This window comes from Thermobia domestica, chromosome 7, assembly GCF_964235325.1.
Source record: "Thermobia domestica chromosome 7, izTheDome1.hap1.1, whole genome shotgun sequence".
In the NCBI taxonomy this organism is placed as follows: Eukaryota; Metazoa; Arthropoda; class Insecta; order Zygentoma; family Lepismatidae; genus Thermobia; species Thermobia domestica.
Window position 1 is genome coordinate 2739978 of NC_137460.1, and position 23888 is coordinate 2763865.

The window sequence follows — 23888 nt, forward strand, 5'->3', positions numbered from 1 at the left end:
GAGAAGACTTTTCAAATAGCATACTGGTTAAAAACAGGGGATCTCTGTTCCTATATATCAGTATATAGTTAGTTATCAAAATAATGGAAACACCTGTAGTTTGTAGCACGTAAGATATGAGGTTGTAATACTTAGGATGGTGTGCAGTGCACGGTCGCTGATAATGGTTTGTTACTTAATCGTTTGCAGTAGGTCAGGCGGCATAGAATGGAGGCGTGTGCTGAATTGGGCAGACTGTGATGATGCAAAATGATACGCTCTCTGAGTTTCAAAAACAAATTTCACATGCACGGTTAGTTGGCACAGATGTACGCTCATGTCCAAAATTATTGTCACATATCTATAACTGTCTTTTTTTAAGCATATGATCGGATAACGACTTTGCAGGGTACTTTTAATACTGATACTATGTGCATAATCGGGAAATGTATATTTGTGGTAAATTTCACAGAAAAAGAATTATAAATACGAAAATTTTGACGAGTAAAATAAAATGTTGCAAAATGGACAAGAAAATTTTATTTTAGTTTTACTATTCTTATTTACTTCTCTTTTGACTTGAAATATGCCACACATATGTCTGCTGATTATACACATACTAACATTATAAGAAATTCCGGGCAAATTTTTAAAATCAAATTATGTTCCTAGAACTTATAGATATGTGACAATAATTTTGAACATGAGTGTACCTAAGGTAGCCAGTGTGTTAGAAGGAACACTATCCAAAGTTCTAATGATCTACAGAACTTACAGCAAAAGAACATTTACGAAGGGTAATAGTGAGATGTGTTTGAAATCGCTGAGAACTCTAGAGAATAGTCACCAAGAACGATAGAAAGAGTGCATCAAAAATTACCACAGAACTTAATCAGTACCTGGAACAGTCTTCTGCGACCTGTCACTGGACTATGATTACGTTTGCATGATGCATTACTGAAAAAAATGCATCGATATTTTTGGTCGCCACATGAATCCTATCTTTCAGATGTTGCTTTTGGTCAACTAACCCAATTTTTCAAGATGACCTTGACCCAATCAAGACATTATCATATCTAAGTTACCTCCTTTCTAATATTCCTGAGGCTTCCACAAGTTCATTGCAATTCCTTTTATTAATGTGTCTGATAGAGTAAAAACAAATTTAGAGTCTGATACTACATTTTTCACTGCAACATATGCCACATTAACGGAAGACTTAATGGCCATGCTCTAGTCCTAAACATATCTCAATGTTTCTTTTATTGCTACAACCACAGCATTTATGATGCATCCCAAAATTTGGTTGCAACTCTTTTATTACTCGGCCAATCATATATTACAATATTGCATACAACGAGGCGAGGAGACTGTGACACTTCCAATATACATTGCTAGCTGAATAATCCGTTCTTCACACTCAAAAAGTAAGTTATGAGTATATTTGAAAGGTCTATTTCAACTTCTTTCTCTCCTTAAGATAAGTATTTGAACCGAAATGAAATTATAAAATCCCAATGTGAGTCAAGTGCTAACGATGTTTCAAAACTTATTTCGAACGACTTAGCCGTTTTCCGTGATAATGAGACAAACAACGTTGATCCCAGCTCACGCCAATTGAGCTTTATAGTCGACAAACACCAAGTACGTGGCTTTTCTCGGGTCTTTTCCGTTTCTTCCCACTTTCTTCGTTCCACCATTATCGCCATCTTATTATTGTCTCTCTTAGCCTCGGCGCATAATCAAGAGAAGATAAACTAAAAAGAATCGATTTCAATGTAGACGAAAATAATGTTTGAATTTCCCTACTTTTGAAGCACAATATCGCTACTTTTTAATCTTCAGATGTGACAACATTGGTAAAGGAAATGAATTTTGACCTAAAAGTATACTTACCTACAGATGTCAACCCGGCAATGTAAATTTGTAAAGCCAATGAACCAACGAACATTAAGTTTTAGAGATTTTAATTAATATGGTAAACAAAATTGTTTCCTATTTAGTTCCAGCTAAAAGAAAAAAAGTCACAAAAACCATTCCTTTAATTGTAACAAAATGTTTTATAGAATCAGTAATGACAACTCGTGGGAAAAATATCATTTAATGGATTTTTTTACATTAATTTCTTCAATTGAGATAAAGGGAATTTTTTCTTTAAAATTGACAGCATATATATGGCATTTTTAAATATTTATTTCAAAACAAAATTCTCTATGAGTTAATTACGTTTGAATAAAAGTGAAATTAGTGCTAATTGCAACAGTTTGTTATTGGAAAGTGTATGTTAATGTGGAAGTGATTAAGGCAGTAACTTTGAATTTCCAAAAATAAGCGCCAACAAATGTAAATTGTACTCTGGAATTGAAAAAAAAATGTAATGAAAGGAAGAAAATAAATTACCAAACTAAAAACAATTTCTAAAACGTATCAACCGAAATACCTGGAGGATGAAATTTGTCTAGTTTCATATCGTTTAGTACGAGATCATTATTGCACAAAAGCAAAATGAAAATACTAAATTCTCGCAACAAAATATACTTGTTTTTATCAACATGTTAAATAGTCCCTTTCAATAAAGAAAAATACTTATTCACAAATTATTTGATAAAGTCGATCAGAATTTACGCATAATTCACTCAAAAATTGAAGAATGTAAGTGATATACAGTAGTTTTAATTTTTGTAATTTAAAATTTTGAAATTATTGTAATTACTTACAGCCCTTGGTAAATTTAAGAGCAAAACGGGAATTTCTGCCTCTCGAGATGGGATTTTATAAAGTTCCAGGGTAGTATTACTGTATAGAATACTGATAATATAAAGTTCCAGGTGGTATCACTATATAGAATATTGATAATATAAATTTCCAGGTTGGTATCACTGCATAAAATACTGATAATATAAAGTTCCAGGTTGGTATCACTGTGTAGAATATTGATAACAATTCAACTCTCATAAGAAATGAAATTTGCTTGTGATCCTAAAGAATAACGTTCGTTCTAAGAATGAATTAGTCCATTTAAAATATAAGGTATTACAGAGGAAATATGCATAAATGCACTGTCTGCAAAGCTTATTAACTACTTCGGAAATTAGAAGGATATCACCGTAACCTTCTCACAAAAGGCGATTGCGTGACTTTACCCATTTGAAGCTGATAAAATTTATAATTAATAGTCTATTAGATATATAAGGTGTTTCAAAACAACAACGTTTGGGAGGTGATTCCTGACACTAAAATAAGATTAAAAGTATAGGCCAACTGGGTGCACAAATGCTTCCTTTCAGAGTTATAGGCTGCCGAAAACAGGAAAAAAATGAACTTTAACGGACCATAGCTCCAAAACCATATGATGTACCATAGTCGGGTCAAGATTTCACTTAGGAACTAGTATGTGCCATATTCCAACATCCAAGTTTCACAATCCTACGGTACTTCCAAAAACATTTTTATAAAGGTAGTTTGTGAGTACTTCAAATTATATGCCCGTAGTCAAACTCACTCTATAAATATTGTTGTGTGAGTACCTTAGAAATCTGAAACATGTATTTTTGGATAGCACACATTAGTTCCTAAGTGAAATCTTGACCCGACAACGGTAGGTCCCATAGTATTGGAGCTATGGACCTTTAAAATTCATTTTTTCATGTTTTCGGGAGCCTATAACTCCGAAAAGAAGCATTTGCACCAGGTTGGTCTATACTTTTTTTTTTTTATCTTATCTTGGTGTCAGAAATCACCTCCCAAACGTTGTTTGTGTTGTTTTGAAACACCCTATATTTTCGTATTGATATCCAACCGCATCAGGACAGTCTTTTGCCTGTGGAAGTGTTGCAAGTCGGTGGAGTTTGTACACATTACTGCTGTACTTCTAAGATTTTCGTTTGCATAGTATTTTCCTTGCTCATTTAAGGTTGTTTTGGATGGTTTATCTGAAAGAGCGTAAATCCAATGAAAAAAGTTTAAGAAGCGGTATCAAATCTCTATCATTAAAAGAGTAAGCGGTTAGCAGTTTTTGCAGATAGTCTGCTGATATCAAATAATTAAATATTTTATTATTACACTGAGAAAAATCCACTATCCAGACAGCAGTATATTGCACAAATATACAGGTATGATATGTTGACTACGGAAATCTGTACGGTGCATACCGTCGCTGCGCCTCGAAGAACCGCTATGTGACATTTTTGTCGAAAATGAGTTATTCCGTTCAAATGAATCTTAAAGCTGTCAGGTACCCTCCCTTATAATGTGGTAAGTGAATATTCAATTGTTTCGCCACAACAATGAAAAACTAATAATAGGAAATTGAAGGTTTCAGGTTCTTATCACGTACGTATTGATTAATTTATACGAATCCTCTATGTGGTTATAAAGGCGCAAAAGGTAAACCAACATGTGCTATGTAATCACAGAAATAGTAATATAATATTGTTGAAGCAAGGTAACACAGAAACAATTTTATTATATTTTTCAAGTGTTTCGGTGCATATTTGACAAAATTTTAAGAGTTCGAATTGTTTTTTGCTTCTACTGAAAAGTTGTGGTTTTAACACATAGCGGTTCTTTAAGGCGCAGCGACGATACGTTATTCACATAGCTACATATGTACTGCATTCTTTCCGCTTAGATGTTACATCATGCCATTGCAGGATGACTGATATTTAATAGTCTTCCATATATTACATACGTATACGTATGTTACATACGTCAGCTATATGTTATATACGTTCATCTGTATATGAGATCCTTACTGACTATATGCAGTAATACGGAAAGTACGTATAGATGGAACACTTGTGCGGACAGTATAATAAATCATGTGTTTTTAGTTATGCGTTTGTTGTAGTTTGTTATATTTAGTCGTATTTTAAGTCGAAAAAGTAGGCCTACATAATTTAGGCATGTAGTTTATGTTTTTTTAAACGTACGCAATAGTCCGGCCGTCAAACCCCTGATTTTGAGTGTACCGTGCATTCACGTCCGCATAAAATATTTTCACGTTTTCATAATCTTTTAACCCTACCAAGTAATATTAGGAAGGGTGTCGCCCTGACACCCTTGGGCAATTTGTATAAACATGTTAATATGAAATGGCTGCCGCCATTAACGGAATTTCTAGTTTCATTAATCTCTCTTCAACTTTTTGTTCTATCATATGAATATAGGTGTGTATACCTATGTTTTAATGGTCAAAAAATACTTTGAGCAGTTTACCATTGTTGTTGAGTCCATATTTAATAATGTAAAATTTATGTATGTACAAAAAGCTACCGCCATTAACGGAATTTCTATTTTCATTTATATCTCTCCAAGATCTTGTTCTATCATAGAAAAATAGGTGTCTTCACTTATATTTTAATGGTCAAAGAATACTTTGAGCAGTTTACCATTGCTGTTGAGTCCATATTTAATAATGTAAAATTTATGTATATACAGAAAATTCAAAAATAAATTATATTAACCATAGGAAATACAGTATGCGTGGGACGAGAAAACATTAATTTGCCAGCAAGAAAAAATATTTCTATAGACAATCATTTTAGGGCACACTCTTATCTAGATGTAGAGACTTTGATTTCCAATTTATAAAACGGATAGTAACTGAGCACGATACCCTAGAATTTGCTAGATTTAATACATAATTGTGCCACCAGCAAGGACAAGACTCTCTAACAGCCACAAGGGCCATATATACCACCTTAATAGACATGGATCCTGCAGACCTTGATATCATGTTCACAGCAATGGTTGAGGACATACGACTTACCAATATGTGCGGACAAAACGTGACTATAATCACAAACGACCAGCAACTGTACAAGTTGTCTGTGCACATCAGCTGGTTTTACCCCAAACGGTTTTCAACTTTCATTCCAAAACTTGGGAGAATGCACAGAATAATGATCTTTATTGGTTGCGTTGGATGTCTGATGACATGAAATGGTCTTGAAGATATTTTGAAGGCAGCATTTGGAAGTGTTCCAAAAATGCTATCTGGTAATATTTTCCCATAGAATTTCAGAGCTCTTCAATTGGTTGTTGAAGAAGTTTAGAGACCTATTTTTCTTGCGGCAAATTCAAAGGAAGAGCTTATATTTAAAAAAAAAAAAAAAAAAAAAGAACAAAACATCAAGCAGCTCTACATCCAAACTACGGTGGGGAAAATTTAATAAAGCATGTTTTTTTATTATTATGATGGTGTTTGTGAGAGCTGAACGTGAAAGTGAATGGCCACTACACCTGTGGGCTGTAAAGCATATGCTGCCGTATTTCTTTTCTGCTGGTCATCACAATTATACAGGGTACGGTTTGTATTATTTGTAGTCAATGCAAAAATACCATGGTGATGTACTAAAGAAATTCATGGAAGGAGAGCACGTCATGCACCACAAGGAAGGGCTGTGGAACGGCATCTGGTCTGACATGTATATCGAAACGACATTTACGAGATACGGTAAAGGATCCCGTGGAATCATCGGACTGACAATGAAATCAGAACGTATGAAGACGTGGGCATACAGCATGAGCATTTTTAGCCGTATTTTGCAAGATCTATCAGACTTGACTAACGACAGTCAGAGGGATGAAGTCACTACTCACAAAGAAGAGAAACCAGCAAGGATTCGAGCAGATAGAATTGACAGAGAGAAAATCAGGAGTAAGCTAGAAACGCGAGTAACGTGTGTTGATCCGTTTGACACGAAGGACCATTCCCAATCTCTTACCAACATAGTCACTGACAGAATCGCGTCAGAAAAAGTGAATGTTCACAATGCGTTGAATATTGGAATGGATCAAATGGTTAAATATTCAGCTTCTTGGCAGGCAGGTTTCTCCATACCAAAGAAATTTATAACGATGACTATTAACAGGAAGTCCATATGCGTTGGAACTACAGATGTATGTGATGCCGCGTTGATCTGCTCTTCGTGTTCCTGGATTACAAGGGCCAAGAGACATCAATTTTCAACCTGTCCTTAAACATGAACTTGCCCCGGTACCAATTGCCATGTTTGATGACTACCGGGAGATGAGAATAACAAAGCCGAAATCACTTATGATAAATCAGCTAAAAGTTTATGTATCTGCAAGAGTAATCCTCAGACCAGAAGATACAGTGATTGATGGAAGTGCTATACTGTGGGTAGTAGACTGTCCGAATAATGGAACTGTTCATGGCTATTCCAGTAACGTATGTGAATACGTGTTTCAGAAGACTAGGTTCTCTAATGTGTATTTGTTTTTCGACAGATACTGCAACTACAGCATTAAGAGTGGCACACAATTGGCCCGAGCTGGCCAGTTTGGTAGCAGGAGGCAAAAGCCGAGTTTGGGAACATCACTTTCATCCCGGAAAATGTACTTACTGTCACTGAAAACAAGATACAACTGACAGAGTTAATTATCCAGCAACTTTTAATTGATGTTCATATCAGAAATCTGGACTATAAATTGGTCATAACTGGAAAGGACCCCACTCCAAAGAGATAGCACACAGAACTGATTTGCGAAGAACATACGAAGAAGCAGGTGTGATCATAGTGTATCAAGTAGTGAGGATTGCCCAAAAGGAAGTGAAGAGTATCACAGTTACGTGCGACAATATCGATGTTTTCATACTTCTCATGCTTAAACTGTCAAGAGTGTTAACTATAGGAAGCAGTGGTACTATCAGGACTGTTATCGACGTTGGTGCAAGCGTAGAGAAAGATAAGGCATTTCTTCCAGATCTTCCAGGTGCACATGCAACGAAAAAAAAAAAATCGCCGCTGCAAATACAAACGTAAACGAAGAGGAGATCGAATATCTTATTCCTGACTTGTAGACTCTTTTTACTCGCAGTGGCTGTGAAAATGAAAGTGTTGTTTAGTTTCATACACAAGTGTTCAGGTCAATGCTAAAGAACACATAATTCGTTCAATGCTGTCAGGAAGCCAAGGATATTTTTGCTATATATATATATATATATATATATATATATATATATATATATATATATATATATATATATATATATATATATATTAAACATATTCTTCAACACTTTTAAGACGTTTAAAGCAACTTGTGATCTATAAAAAAAACCTTGAGTGTACACAACGGGAAGTTTCTGGTAGGATAATAACTTTGAATATATGCACAAAATTTGATTTATCATTAATAGCAGCACTTAATTTCCATAGTAACCCTTTTGAATCCAGTGATGACAAGACAACGTCGTGAAATACTACAGACAATTAGTATCAAACATTAGCTGCTTAATTGTACCAAAGCCTGTAGTTTGCATCAAAACCTAACCTACGCACTGGTGAAACCCCCCCCTTTTTTTTTTTTACTTGCACAGAGAATTGATAAACATTTTATAACGACGTCATTATATAAGATATCAAAATAATAATTGGCATGAACATTACCAATATCTCAATGTATATTGGGGTACCATGCTTTCACCCAGGGCCCCAAACGTCGAAAAAGGGATTTTTTCAGAGTAATTTCAGATTTTTTTCTAAATTTCCCTTTTCTCAGAGTATGATCTTTATAGCATTTGAAAGACTGCATTATTTTAAAGAGAATGACATATGAACCATAAAATTCTGATAAATTGTGTTGAAGCAGTAGATACTTGAAAAAAGTCCCAAAAATTGCTTAACGTCATTAGATTCGAATGGGTTAATGGGTATTATGCAAAATGCCCAAGGGTGTAAGAGCGACACCCTTCCTAATATTGTTTAGGAGGCTGTAAAGGATATGAAAATGCAAAAATATTTTATGCGGACGCACATGCACGGTACCATGAGCTGACTGCCGGACTACAACACACGTTTCTTTTCTCTGTGTATAATATTTTTTTAAAAAATATAATTATTAAATGAGTTCCGAAATTTACCTCTCATATTGGACACATGTAACAAGACTTTTAAATGTTGGTATGATTAATTGAATTCATATCCATTTGTTGAGATTTTTAATATTAAATGCTCACTTGAATTTAATCAATTTTATTACATTTTTGTCTTACAATTTATCTTGAATTTATCCATTTCTAATTAGATTTCTAATACTACGATTTCTACTTGAATATATTCAATTTCATTAGATTTTTAATGTCACAATATTCACTTGAATTTATCCATATGTTATGAGATTTTTAATGTGTTAATGTTTACTTGCGTTCACCAATGTGTTTGTTTTGTATACTAATGAATTATAAAGTGTGTCAATCTGCTTGGATCCCTGTCTGCTTATTTTTCGTGCTCGTTCGTTGTTGGCAGTATTCATTTTATGCATGATTAATGAGCTTAAATGGATGCGTGTTGTTGGGAAATACATTGGATCATTTTGGTCATATCCGCGGCTCAGGTGGGGTTGTTTATCGTTGTTTTATACGTGTCACCGTGGGTGCTGTACCAAACGGAAATTTAATCCAGCATCATTCAAGTGTCACATATACATTGGGGCAAATATGTCAAAACTGTGACAGCGGCGATTTGACCACACGCATTGCGATTCTCTATTGTTTTTCCTCTTCCAATGATATTCAGTGAATTGAAACGTGTCGGGTGGTGACTCCAGCATTAGCAAGATTTTGTTTGCTACAGGGAAATTATTCTACAGCTTTTCTTCTGTACACGCACGCACATGTCACAGCGAGTTTTGTTGGAAAAGGGGAATTACGTTAACACATGCTTACGGTAGAAGAGTTAAATCTTCTGATTGGAGATTTTAAAAGTGCATTTACCAATTAAACTTGTAGTTTGTCACTCACGGTCTGTCATGATTATTGACATTTATATTTTATAAGAGAAATGTATGAAAAACTCGATCCATTGATTTTTAGTTTACCGTCCCTTTCAGCAGCGAGACTCCAGAGGTTGTTTGCGATCTATGTTGACAATTTCAAACTTCACTTACCATGTCGCCACCATCGAGAGTGCTCTATTTGGTGGCCTTGCATCTGGGCAATTGCCCGACACCGAAGTTTCCACTGTAAGAGACTGTAACGCAGTGCAGTCATATCAAGCCACAAACACTCCTTCTGACAAACTTTCTATAGCACTTCAAGGGTGCAGGGTATCCTGTGAGACAAGACTCGTTTCAGGAGTCCATCAGTAATGCATCAGATGACTTTACTGGGATGTCTGTGAACTGCAGTCGTGCCTCGTGGTCGAGCATGGTATTAGACTGGCTAGTAATGAAAATCGCTTTTGGTGTGGGTTCAAACCCGACCCAATAAAAGTTTTCTTTTATTTTTTTCCATAATACTTTTGTCATTAAAATAAGATTAAAGAAATACTCATTTGCGCTTGTACGTAATATATAATGCCACAAAAAGTGATTTAGTTACGTTACGAAACATAGCTAAGCGAGCGTCAGCGAACGAATGGGTTAGAAGCCCCGCTGGGCTCGTTTTGTTCCACCTTGATCCCCATGATAGTATCACGTGACATTACGTCACACTCAGGTGGTTCAACTTCGATTTAAATCTATCCTCACCCTCTTCCTTGTGACCAACTTAATACCGTTGGCTAATGTAGCCGTAAAAAATATATATATGTAACTCCATTATATTTTAAAGATGTGTGAATGTTTTGTTTTCGTTGTTTATTAATGTATTTAAAAAATGGTCTAATTTGTAATGAAAAACTAGAAGATTTACTTTAGCAAAGTGGAAGACAATGTTCATTCATGCAATTCTAACTGAAGTATAGCTCCAATTTATACCTCGTTTAAATTGCAATTAAGTAACTTTTTCTTCTATATATGTAGTGTCTGAATTCTCATTTTAAAAAACAGGGAATTTTTTAACATTTCCCGACAAAAAGGTTCGTTTTCTAATTTTATCCGCTTATAAGTCGAGTTCCTGTTTAACACTTGAATTGGAATCTAATAGGTGTGTCAACAAGGGCGCCCATATTGTGGTTTCCAAGGGAGGGGCAAATATAAGTGAAGTTTCAAATATAGTTTCAAATTTTGCTATAACTAATGTAAAAATTCTATTGGCTTTCGATATTCCCAAGTACGATTTTCTCTTAAGGGGCGAGCGCCCCTCCTAGCCCCCTGATGGGCGCCCTTGTGTGTCAACAATAGTATAGATGATATATTTTGTATTGTTGATGGAAAAAATTCCACTCTTACTTCCAGCAACCGACTATCCCTTTCTTTATCTGAACAATTGCGGTGCGAACATGGGTTAATAAAAAAAAAAAAAAATAAATAAAAAAAAAAAAAAAAAACCTTACAGGATACCTTTTTGATGTAAAATGGGAAAGGCACATTGACTATAAACGTGAATCTGTACCTTTTAATAAGGTTGCCTGAAAACTTTAATTCACACATACACACATACGTATTTCAAGAAATTAGTAAATTTCAACATGGCCTTGTAACTTTGCACTTTTATCACCAATATTAAGTGGCTCGAAACTCTCATTTGAGCTTAGCTGGCGTAATTTCTGCTGCGGCTGCATAAATACTTTGCTCCAAATGTTCCACGCTAGTAAATTTTTATCAGATATGCAGGAAACTTAACGAAGCTCCAAAGAAAAAAAAAGTCCAATTAAAAGTTCAAATTTTTAAGAAATGCAAGTTTCGTCATTAAAAGTTGAGAATTGTATTGAACTAAAAGTTGTTTAAAATGAAAGGAACGATCTCGTTGGTTGTTAGAAATGACTTTTTCTTCTTCTGAAACTTATCAACTGTAGCATTAGAATTGTATTTTATGATGTGTCTGAATAATTCAATAATACATTGCCGAAACTGTAAGACTATTATTTATTAAAAATGATTTGCATTGGTTAGATTTTGTTTTTAATCGAGATAAAGAAAAAATAAATTGGGACAAGTCTGGTGACCAGGGAGTCTAAGTCACTGGTGCGATCATCCACCTTCCCCCCCAAAAAAAGCGATATTGAGGAAGCAAATTGAGATAGTGTCTCATCTTGCTCGAAAAAAACAACACGCAAAATGTCATCCCGAATCAACTGAGGCATGAACATGTTTAAGTAGATGTCTCCCATTATTGTGCTCTCTGCACTCTTTATTGGCCCATATATTTTCCTTTTGGAAATACGCATCCACACATTAAAATTGGTTGTGTCCCATTCCCACTCTAACACCGTATTCGGCTGCTCAAGTGCCCAAATTCTACAGTTGTGTTTGTAGACAAATCTGCACGTGTGGAACGTGGTTTCATCATTAAACAGAACATTTTCCATTAATCCTTCAAATATAACAGTCTGTAATAAATCATAACACATAACTGGTCTCGTTGCGTAGTCCTGTATTTCCAGCTTGTGGAGAATTTGCACGTGATAGGCACTTTTTTCTTTTAGAATGCGAAGCGCAATGTTTTCCAAACAGTACTTCTAGGAATGCTTAGCTGCCTGCTGATTCTTCTTGTGTATACATTAAGACTGCGGGTCAGAACGTCGTCAATGCTAGGGACGGTCATCTGTGAAATAGACGGCCTCCAAAATTGCTCTTCATTACGCATGCTGCCAATTTTCTTGAATTTGTTGCCAGTGTTCTTAGTAGCTCGTCTTGTTATAGGAGGTTTTCAGAACTTAACTTTTAAAGCTCTTGTACTTAATCCTATGTCCTTCTATGTAGAAAACTGGATACTATGACTATTTGCTCTTCAGTAGAGTACAAATGAATTGAGATTAGATCGCCTGCAAAACGGGCGAGGAAAGTCCGGCGAAATTAAAATACCGCTAATTTTACAGTAATTATGTGATATCTTCAAATAGATAAAAGATAATTGAAATTTGGAACAAGAGCGCCCTAGACAATATTATTTTGCGTGAGGTACCGTTACCACAAGTCACCTAGTGGCTTTCCGTTTTCAGCCGTTTAGAAACGCGAAAATAAATGCCGATTTTCAAAATGGCTCGAAATTGAAAGCAGCTAAGTGAGTCGTGATAACAGTATCTCATGTAATATTGTCTAGGGCGCTCTTGTTCCACATTTATTGTCTAGGCGCTCTTGTTCCACATTTTTTTAGCTATTTGAAGATATCACATAATTATTGTAAAAATAGCGGTGTTTTAATTTCGTCGGGATGAAGACTCTTAAGTGACTTTATATATATTTTGTATAGGAGTAATAGTGTTCATAGATAATATTGAGCTGAACAGGCTGCTATGTTTAGAGATGACTTCCCATCTGTAATTTCGAAGAAAAATTGTGGAAAACGAATGCCTATGCCACTAAAAAGTATTATTCGTTGCCAATAATAACTAATTCATACCCTAGCTCTTATTCTGGCGGATTGTTTATGTATTGTTTATGTAAATAACATTGTTAAGTTACACACTTCGAAAAGTGATTTACATGACACACATACCTCAAATAGTAACGTACATTATTCTTTAAGAGAAAATGTAGCGAAGTTTTACTTAAAACAGAAAATTATTTATTACATTATTCAAACTTTTTATATTACTACGTTATATTATTATTTATTTTTACACTTTTCAAATTACATTGTCTATTTTTACTCTAATATCCTGCATGGTTGTGTTTACAAATACCCAACATGTCCTAACTAACTAACTCTATGGCCTATGGAACCCGGAGATTCAATGCAGCGTTCACTAAAGCTCTCCACTCACTTCTATCCTTAGCCAATTGGATCCAGTTTCTACTTTGTATTCCTATCTCTGCGAGATCCATCTTAATATTGTCCTCCCATCTGCGCCTAGGTCTTCCTAATGGTCGTTTTCCGATGGGTCTTCCAGCCAAGACTTTGAAAGCGTTTCTACTTTCTTCCATTCTAGCTACATGACCTGCCCACCTAAGCCTCCTAGACTTCATGACCCTAACAATGTTTGGTAAACCGTATAAATTATGTAGTTCCTCGTTATGAAGTTTCCACCATTCCCCATTCCCGTTCCTCTTGGGTCCGAATATTCGTCTCAGAATCTTGTTCTCAAATACTTTCAGTCTATGTTCTTCCCTCAGAGTAAGCGATCATGTTTCGCAACCATACAGAACAAACCCAACATGTGCTTCTATTTACAGATATCAACAATGTCTATGTTACTATCGTTTACTCTAGCTGCAGAAAACAGACAACAGTAACACCACAGTCACATGACGACGACGAAATAGCAGCGCTATCGTCTCACCTGGGGCACTTATATAACCGAGATAATTCCATGGATGACTTTCAGCCTCAGCTGATCAATCCTTCCTTTAGCTTGCTCTGGAGCTCTAGGAGATACTCAACCTAAATCCTCTAGTTTGTTTCGGAACTCTAGGCTTCCTTTCCTTCCGTTTAGTTTGCTCGGAGCTCTGTCGGAATTCCCAACCTCGGTCACTTAGCTTGCTCGGAGCTTTGTGGTTCTCAACCTCTATGCTTGCTTCGGAGCATTGGGGATTCCTAATCCATTCCACCTAGCTTGCTCGAAGCTCTGTGAAGATTCTTCCTTAGGCCGCTCGGGCCCTGGATCACCTTTCCTTACCTCATATTAGAGAAGTTACATCATTGCAGTATTTCTGTATAATGCCCTTTATAGAGGATTTTCTTTATGATAAAAATCGGCACTGGGAGACAATTCCGGACTATAATTTACTCTACCTACCCCTACCCAGGGGGAACTTTACACTATTGTTTAAGTATTGTTAAGTTGCAAATTGTTGTTTGTCTTTTCTTAGTTTCGAATAATGATTTACATAATCTTAACAGTGACACACATACAGTAACACACATAACCCTTTAAGAGAATATACTATAACGAAGTTTTACTATATTTATCGGAAAATATATTATTTATTATATCATCAAAATCGTTTTACATTACTATATTATATTATCATATTCTTTACATTTTTTCAGATTACATTATTTTAGTTTATTTATATTCATGTTTTCATTCTGAGCTAAGGACATGGGAAGGCAATGTATAATATTTTTATTTTTTCTTCGTTGCTATAGGTAACCGATGGGTTGGTTGGACCAATGACTCCACATTGGGACAGGATTTGGAAATCATATTTACATTTGACACCGTCAGACAGTTCTCCGCTGTCCATCTTCATACCAACAATATGCTCAGTAAAGGCGTCAAGGTAAGGAACATGTTTTTTTTCTTACTCTGCTAAACCATATGTGTACTTCACTTTCGACTAGTGGGTCAGTCAAGTGAAATAATAATAATAATAATAATAATAATAATAATAATAAAACATTACTTATTTTAACTAAGATAACTCGATGACCAGGAACGAGTGGAGATCATATCACTTTTACAGTATTATTACCTAGGTATAATATTTTATGGTGGGTTAACGGTATCCATTATTCAAGATCAAATATTTAAGTGTTAAATTCCCAATGCCACACTATTTCTTAATTACGGTACATTTAAGTTAATTGTTTGTAGCTTGTCATCTTACAGAACTGGTATCTCTAGAAAAATATTTGTTGAAGAACTTAGAACTTGACGTGTCATGAACTCCTACCTAGAACTGAATGCGAATCCTCTATGCTAAGGGTGAGAGCGAAATCATGTATTCTATGTCAAATGAGGTTTAATGGAGACGTCAGCAGCATGGCTAATTGTCCCCGTCACGAACAGTACGTAAAAGATAAATTCTAAAATAAATTATATAATGTTAAAATAAAATAAATTATAAAGATAAAAAGTTGAAGCTTTCTTGTTTCGAAAATGTATCGAAGCGATGCATCGACTCGAAAAATGTTTGTTTGTATTATAAGAGCTCTGACTTCTCTTGAAGTTATGCATCGTCTCAAAAAAACCTACATTTCTATTCAAAGAGTTCTGTCTCATCTCAAACACGTCGTAAAAGTGATATCCCGTTAACTGTATTTGTTTCTATAATAAGACCTCTGTCTTGTCTCGAAATTACGTCGAGAAAGTGATATCTCGTCTCAAAAAATATATGTTCCTATTTGAAGAGCTCTGTCTCGTCTCGAATCGCGTCACGATAATTCTATCTTGTCTCGCCCATTCACAATCCTAAAGTGAATCAAAATTTGCTAACCTATGCTCAGACGTAGTTCTGTGTTTTCCGGGTAAGTCAGGTCCACACCACGTGGAAGGTCCATCCTGGTCGCCGGGTCTGATGTGTCATAGATCTGAAGACTCCTTTGTCTGCCTCGTGCCCATTACTTCGTCCCCGGAGGTCTGCCAAATATTGTGTATCTTTTCCCTTTGTAATTCTCCAAGCTTGACACAAAATGTAATGTAGTAACGTTGTTCAAAGAAAATCTCCTCTTATGAGGGGGCGCGGTGGCTCAGTAGTAGCGTTCATCTCCGGTGCTTGGACCGTGTCTCGCACCGAGGGATGCGCACGAGACGAGTCGAGACAGAAATTTCTTAACAAAATTAGAGTCAAGACACGGCTCTTCCGATAGAGAAATATGCATTTTTCGTGTCGAGATATCACTTTTACAGCACATTTCCGAGACGAAACAGCCACAAATCTTGTCTCGTGCGCATCCCTATTCTATTCCAGCTCGCGCTGTGTGGACAAACACCATATGCGTGGATTTTCTCGGGGTTCTCCCGTTTCCCCCTATTCATTCCACCATTTCATTCATTTCTCATCATCATTGTCTTCTTTAGCCTAGCTTATATAATCGTGGGACGTAAGATTTCATTTCATTTCAAAGGAAGTTTCCTCCTAGACCATTTCTTTATCTGTGTTGTGCCTATTGCTTCACAACCGAAGGTTTGTACAACTTTACAGGTTGTTTCTATTTGGATTCTCCTACCTTGACGTTAAACGTAAAGTAGTAGTGCGGATTGTTTCCGATAGAGATTTTTGTAAGCTTGACACAAAAAGTAATGCAGTAGCAGTGTTCAAGGAAAGTCTCATTGTTTCAACATAATTGATGTGTGTGGTGCCCATTACTTCGTCCCCGAAGTTTGCCGAATATTGCGGATCTTTAACCCTTGAGACTCTCGAAGCTAGACATAAAATGTAATGTAGTACTGTTATTTAAAGTAAGTCTGCTAGTAGATCATGTGTGTGTTGCCGTTGCGTCCCCGAAGGCATGTTCAATATTGGAGATCATTTCTACTTACGATTTTCCAAGTTTGGCATAAATTGTAATTCAGTGTTCGTGTACAAAGAATGTGTCCTTCTTTCAACATTTCTTTACCCGTATGATGCTAATTACTTCGTCTCCGAAGGTCTACCGACCGAATATTACGGATCTTTTCACGCTGGATTCTCCAAGTTTGACACAAAACATAATGTAGTAGCCTTATTTAAAGAAAGTCTCCCCTAGACCACTCCTTTATCTGTGTGATACCCATTGCTTCTATTCCGAAGGTCTTTCGAAACTTGCGGATCGTCTCCACTTGGGAGTCTCCAAGCTTGACATAAAATGTAATGCAGTAGTGGCGCCCGAAGAAAATCTTACCCTAAAGAACTCTTTTATTTAAGCTCCGATGCCCCGATGCCGTGCCCATTGCTTCGTCCACGAAGGCTTGTCAAAAATTGCGATTGTCCAAGGTTGACACAAAATGTAATTCAGTATCCTTGTTGAAGGAAATTCTTCTCCTTTATCTATGTAGTGCCCCGCAGGTCTGTCAAGCCTGGTGTATAGTTTCCAAGTTTGAATCCCTAACTTGACCCAAAATATAATGCAGTAATGTTCAAGTGTTTCAGTCATTTTGCCAAGTAGGAAATTCCGACGCTACTCACTTACACTTCTCCCTCATTGGTAGTCTGTCGGCAACTGGCTGCTCCTAAAGCCTGAAGAAAAAAAGAAGAATGCATATTAGGATCATCTACATACGTGGATGACACCACTTCTTCCTAACTACATTTGTTTACGTCAAAAGAATTAAGGTCAGATAGTTTTTAAAGAAACCTCGTACATTACTTCTAAGTTATACGTATTAAATATTGAAATCAAAAGTACTTAAATATAGAATCTCTGGTTTCATCAGGATACTAAGGACGTAGATTGAATTTATTCTTGGGATTGAATCCTCATCAATACACAATCCTTGCTGTTTTTTTTCTGATTCCTGTCGACAGACATTGGACATATAAAATAAAGTTTAAGGCTACTCGTGCATAACATACCCGAGGTATAATAATAATAATAATAATAATAATAATAATAATAATAATAATAATAATAATAATAATAATAATAATAATAGTAATAATAATAATAATAATAATAATAATAATAATAACTGTGCTGTAGACCTTAAACAGGATCTTGTGAAACGTACATTTATGAATGAATATTCTTGCGTTTACAATAAGGACAAAGGATATATATCTAAATATTTTCGCCTACATGTTTATGCAACCCACAACTCCTAATTCTTTTGCCGGTTGAATATTAGTGTTATGTCACTCGTCGTTTTCTTGCGAATAAATAGGATTAAATATTCACCGTGTAAGTCACCATTACCCGTAAAAATGTTCATGAATTAGACGTAGATAATTGCTCTAGCGATCTAATACAAAATTCAAAAATTCACTTCCTTTCAAGAGTTAACATGTGTAGTAACGAATTGATAACGGGACGAAAAAACGGACATAACATTATTATTATTATTATTATTATTATTATTATTATTATTATTATTATTATTATTATTATTAGTAGTAGTAGTAGTAGTAGTAGTAGTAGTAGTAGTAGTAGTAGTAGTAGTAGTAGTAAGTATTCTGCCTTTTGGTAGGTCCTGGAACTAATGACCTTTTTTTTTAAAGTTTTGGGCCTGGAAATATTTCTTCCACGTTTCACGATCTTCTGTTTATTCTTTTATCTCTCAATAATTTCTTCTATTCTTCAAATCATCGATTAGTTGATTAGTTCTATTCTATTCTTTCTATTCCTTGCTTTCCTCCCACTGTTCCTTCTGTGACAGTATGAAACAGGCAATTCCTTCGTAAGATGTGTCCAATCCAATTGGCCTTTTTATGAAGGACATTGGCTAAAAACGTCCTCTTCTCTCCTATTCTTTTTAAAACATCTTTCTTTGTTACTCTCTCTGTTCTTACCAACCAACATTTTATAAGCGCTTCTTGCATGGCAATAATAATAATAATAATAATAATAATAATAGTAATAACGTAAAACTCTTTAAACTTTTTTTTGTAAAATAGAAATTTCAAAGCAATAATTTATTTGTATAAAGTTAAAGCAAGCATGGATAAAATGAAAACATGCTTCGTGGTTAGAATTTTTAAAGTGGAATGTCATCTCTTAAGCCCAATAGTTGTAGCACTCTGTATGAGTCTTTCTCATTTACGTAATTGTAATATGTTCATGGAAGAGCGAGCATTATCCCCTTGCGTTTGATAAAGCTTGTTTTAATAGCTTAAAGTGACACGAGGAACAGTGTTTGATTCCGTGGGAGGATAAATTTCCGTGTTCTTTCTTTCTCTCCTGTCAGCTGCAAAGACACACAGCATGATAAAATGAGCTGAAAAGGATTTTCTCAGATAATAAGCAAAATAGAGCCTTTTCGGTGGAGCAACGGATGTTGCCCTGAGATTAGAAAACAGGAAAAAAAAAAGAGGAAGCAGTGTTTCATTATAAAAGTAATAATACTAATAAAAAGAATTTTGAAAACGTTGTTTTTACCGTATGTATTTGGAAATTAGATTTGTATCAACTCTTATCAAGTTTAACAGAAATGTCTAGGTTGATGTATTTATCTGTTGCCCCAGCTTCTTGTTCTTGTCAGCTCCGTATTCTTTTTCACTCTGGTTTATCTCCTACAGGGTAACTTACAGCGGTAGGAGGAGGACTTGGTATAAACTATGTCATTCAAATTTTAGGAGAGTTGGGAGAAAGTTCTAGTGAAACTGATAATAAAGTTGTTAAGTACACCGCATGAAAGCGTTAGGTTAGAATATTGAAAGTAACTGAATGGTATGCAACCAAACTAACACTTACGTAAGTTTGGTTGCATGGTAGCAAGGAGCCAAATTAACTATAATAAAGTCTTATGGGAGTACATGGGTGATGGGGGCATATCTTCGGATTATCTAGATCAGGGGCGGATCCAGAGGGGGGCGATCGGGGCGATTGCCCCCCAGAAGAAGAAACTTTCTTATTATATATATATATATATAAGACCCATCCCAAAGTTTGGAGCCCTTAAAAGTAGCAGTATGACAACCCACCGCCCCCTCCCAGAAGTCGGTCCTGGATCCGCCCCTGATCTAGATGAATCACATCCATTAACTTCATTCCTAACTTTTGGCCTTTACAGTTTGGCCAAAATTGATAGTGATCCATCAAGAAGTTTTTGAGATTATGGTCTACCGGACAGATGGACGGTCAGACGGACATACAGGATGTTTTGGTTTCTAGATCAACCTTTTTAAAAATGAATAGAAAACATGTAGATTGTACAAGAACAAACTTTTGAAGACATTAAAGGTCAGAACGACAGTAGAAGCGAATATTCTTATATAGAAGTGGTCAAGTGATTTTGGACACAAGAGTAGGCAGAGGTTACAGATTACCTTGGTCACGACTTTCGTCCAGGTCATTAGGGAGGCAAGCCTTGTTTCGCAGGGCTAGTGTGACCAGGTGACTGTGATTGAGACGGAAGCAACTGAAATACTAATTCGTAGCATTGTTGTAGGATTTTATAGTAGATTAGTAATATCTGTCATTCGAGCCCGAATATCCAATCATTTGGTTCTGATGAAGATAAAACTTAAAATTACTGAATGTTATAAAAAATGATTTTGTAATTATAAAACCCACGAGGGTAAACAAAGCAACTATTTGAAATGAAATGAAATCTTTGAGTTTTACTTCCCACGTTACGCTGGCTAGGCTAAAGGAGACGGTGATGATGAAAAATGAATGGAATGGTGGAGTGAAGAAAGTGGGAGAAAACATGAGAACCTGAGAAAATCGACGCACACGGTATTTGTTCACCACAAAGTTCACTTGGCGCGAACTGGGATCGTACGAAAGTTAGTATATGAATAAGAAAATTATAACAAGTAATAATAATAATAATAATAATAATAATAATAATAATAATAATAATAATAATAATAATAATAATAATAATAATAATAAAAAGTAGCGAAAATTATGTTTTTTTTTAAAAAAAAAAGAAAGTGATGTTTTATAGGAACAAGCTTGATCCCAACTAGAAAAGATCCTTTTATATATATGAAGTGAGATCTCAAGGATCATTCAAGTGGGATTAATAAGACTACAATGTTAGTACGTACGTCCGTTACTCCACACAATAGCTCTGGAACAAAGGTGATTTTTTTGATTGTGTTCATTGTAATACGTACAGCGATTATCTCGTCCAAATTCGTGAATGTAATCAATCCGTTAATATCGTCACTGGTACGGTAATTATTCATATCCAGTTCGTTCATAAATGCGTATTTGGTATGATCCTTTTTTACTGTCTTAAGCAGAGTTTATGATCTTCAGTGCGTTTTAATTTATTCTATCAAAATAGGGGGAAAACAAAGAAAGATTAGATTTGAGTAGTAATAAATGTAAATATCAAAAATATAAGAAATTTACAGCTTTTAATCAACTCTTCTGTAGTTGCAATACTGGATCTATCCATCATATTCTGTTGTCAGTTTACTAGAATCACTGAGCGTATTGGGTTTCATAACATTAACATGTTAGTACGTCTGTCCGTCTGCCCGTTATTTCACACAATAACTCTCGAACGAATGCGACATTTTGAATTTTTCTTTTTTTTAAATAAATAAAATAAATATTTCAGTTGAATCCGTTAACATATTCATTGATAACAGTGGTTTTAACGGTGCTCACGGAGGCATCTACGGGGAGTCCACCGAGTCCAGATCACCCCAAACTTCTTAACTCGACTAACATTGTAAGCTTTCTTAATAATTACTCCTGTTTAACAGAAAAAATTATTGATGTAGGCTAAAGTTTTAATTTTGCGTCTCATCTGCACTCTTTATTTTCTTATAAAAATAATCTATCATTGATTTCTAAAAGTATAGGTGGCAATAATTAACAATGACTTGTCTTTTCGGGTGCACAATAGAACAGGTTCAATATTACATACAAAGGCGCCGTTCCTGGGAGGCCGGGATCCCCCAAAGCTCATGTGGGCCCCCCTATTGTATTTATGAATATACATTATTTGGCATAATTTGAATGCAATTTGTCTTAAAATCCTCATACTGTATATATATATATACCTTCTGTATCTTAATGCCCCCCAAATTTACGGAGAAATCGGCGCCCTTGATTACATAGAGTATTGTACCCTCAAGATACTTTGAACCCGTCCCTATCTGTACGTGTGCACCTAACGGTGGGTACGCATAACTAATTTTCTGCTATTAAAACAAAGATGCATAATTGCAGAATGTTAAAAGTTACACTGCTCGCTGTTAGATGGCAGCGAACATTCCCAGTGGTTAACATTTTCCGGACGAAATTGAAATGAAATGAAGAATTTGAGTTTAAAGTTCCAAGATTATACCGTTTAGAATCGGACGAAATTGAAACTTTTCTCGAAACGCGTAGACTAATTCTCTTCAGCAGGGTATAGGTCTATTATATATTATCTCTTGATATTCTGGTTTAGTTTTACATACGAGGATTCCTTCATTTGGTACTTATATTTAATTCATATCTTGCTTCTAAATTTAGTTTTCTTTATTATGCAATTAATATATATATATATATATATATATATATATATATATATATATATATATATATATATATATATATATATATATATATATATATATATATATATTATTCATGAAAAATACATTTTAGTTTGAAAATAATTTACCTGCTTTTAAAATGTTTTTGTTATCATTATTGTTGCATATTGTAGTAAAACTTTTCATTATACGAAATTTTACAAATATTCTGTGTCCACAATATTTTTAGTCTAACCTTAACAACACAATAAGTAAATCTAGCAAATCCTAAAATTTTTACACTGATGAAGGCAGCAAAACAAAATGAAAAACAAACAAAAGTAAAAATTTTTGAATGAACATAAAATAGTAACATTAAATAAAAACATAATGGAACTTCTAAATTGATTTATCCTTCAAGTTTTGAGAGTACTGTAAATTAAATCAAATCAAATAGATGTATTAGGTCATTTGTTATTGTTATTATTATTATTATTATTATTATTATTATTATTATTATTATTATTATTATTATTATTATTATTATTATTATTATTATTATTATTATTATTATTATTATTATTATTAATGTTTCAGGTGTTCTCCCAGGCCCTGGTGTACTTCAGTATTGACGGAGAGGAGTACCACCCTCGCATGGAGAAACTAATGCCTCCACCAGACAAAAAGGAAACAGCCAGAAATGTTACAATTCCTTTGCTAGAAAGACTGGGGCGTTACGTTAAAATTCAACTCAAATTTGCTTCGAGATTGATTTTGCTCAGCGAAGTTACGTTTGATTCAGGTGAGTACGCTTTTTTTTTAAATTATTTTCATCTTTTCTATTGATTGTGATGAGTATATTTGTCGATTGTTTACCGGGTATACCTTTCTACTGACTCGGGTGAATATATTTCTCCATCTGCTATATCTCCATTTCTAATTAAGTTTATCCTTAAAAAAATACTAGTTCCTTCGGCTCGCTATATGATATAGGTTAAAATCGCGCATAATTAAAACTTCATTATTTACATTTATCACTATTTTTATTTTGCAGTTAACTTTTGATTACACCTATGTTAGCAACGCTCAAATCTAACTACGTTTAAGCAGACCCGTAGCCAGCCCAAAAATGTAGAGGGGCCCGGCTGAAGTTAGGTGGGGCCCGATTCAACTATATTGTAGTTCATCACCATATTATAGTTCATTTGCAAGCCTACCGTGAAAATTTAAGGGGGGCAGCAAAAATTTAGGGAGAATCCGGCCCCCCTAGACCC

The 23888-nt window shown here is 35.0% G+C and overlaps 1 protein-coding gene across 2 annotated transcripts in view; it reads left to right on the plus strand.

Moving 5' to 3' along the window:
- LOC145689831 (discoidin domain-containing receptor 2-like) overlaps positions 1-23888 on the plus strand; it is a 1126884-nt gene that overhangs the window by 918556 nt on the left and 184440 nt on the right. For both annotated transcript variants that reach the window (XM_081764050.1, XM_081764051.1), the window contains exons 8-9: positions 14921-15054; positions 23212-23416. In XM_081764050.1, the coding sequence (XP_081620176.1) occupies positions 14921-15054; positions 23212-23416 (339 nt within the window). The remainder of the gene's footprint in view (positions 1-14920; positions 15055-23211; positions 23417-23888) is intronic.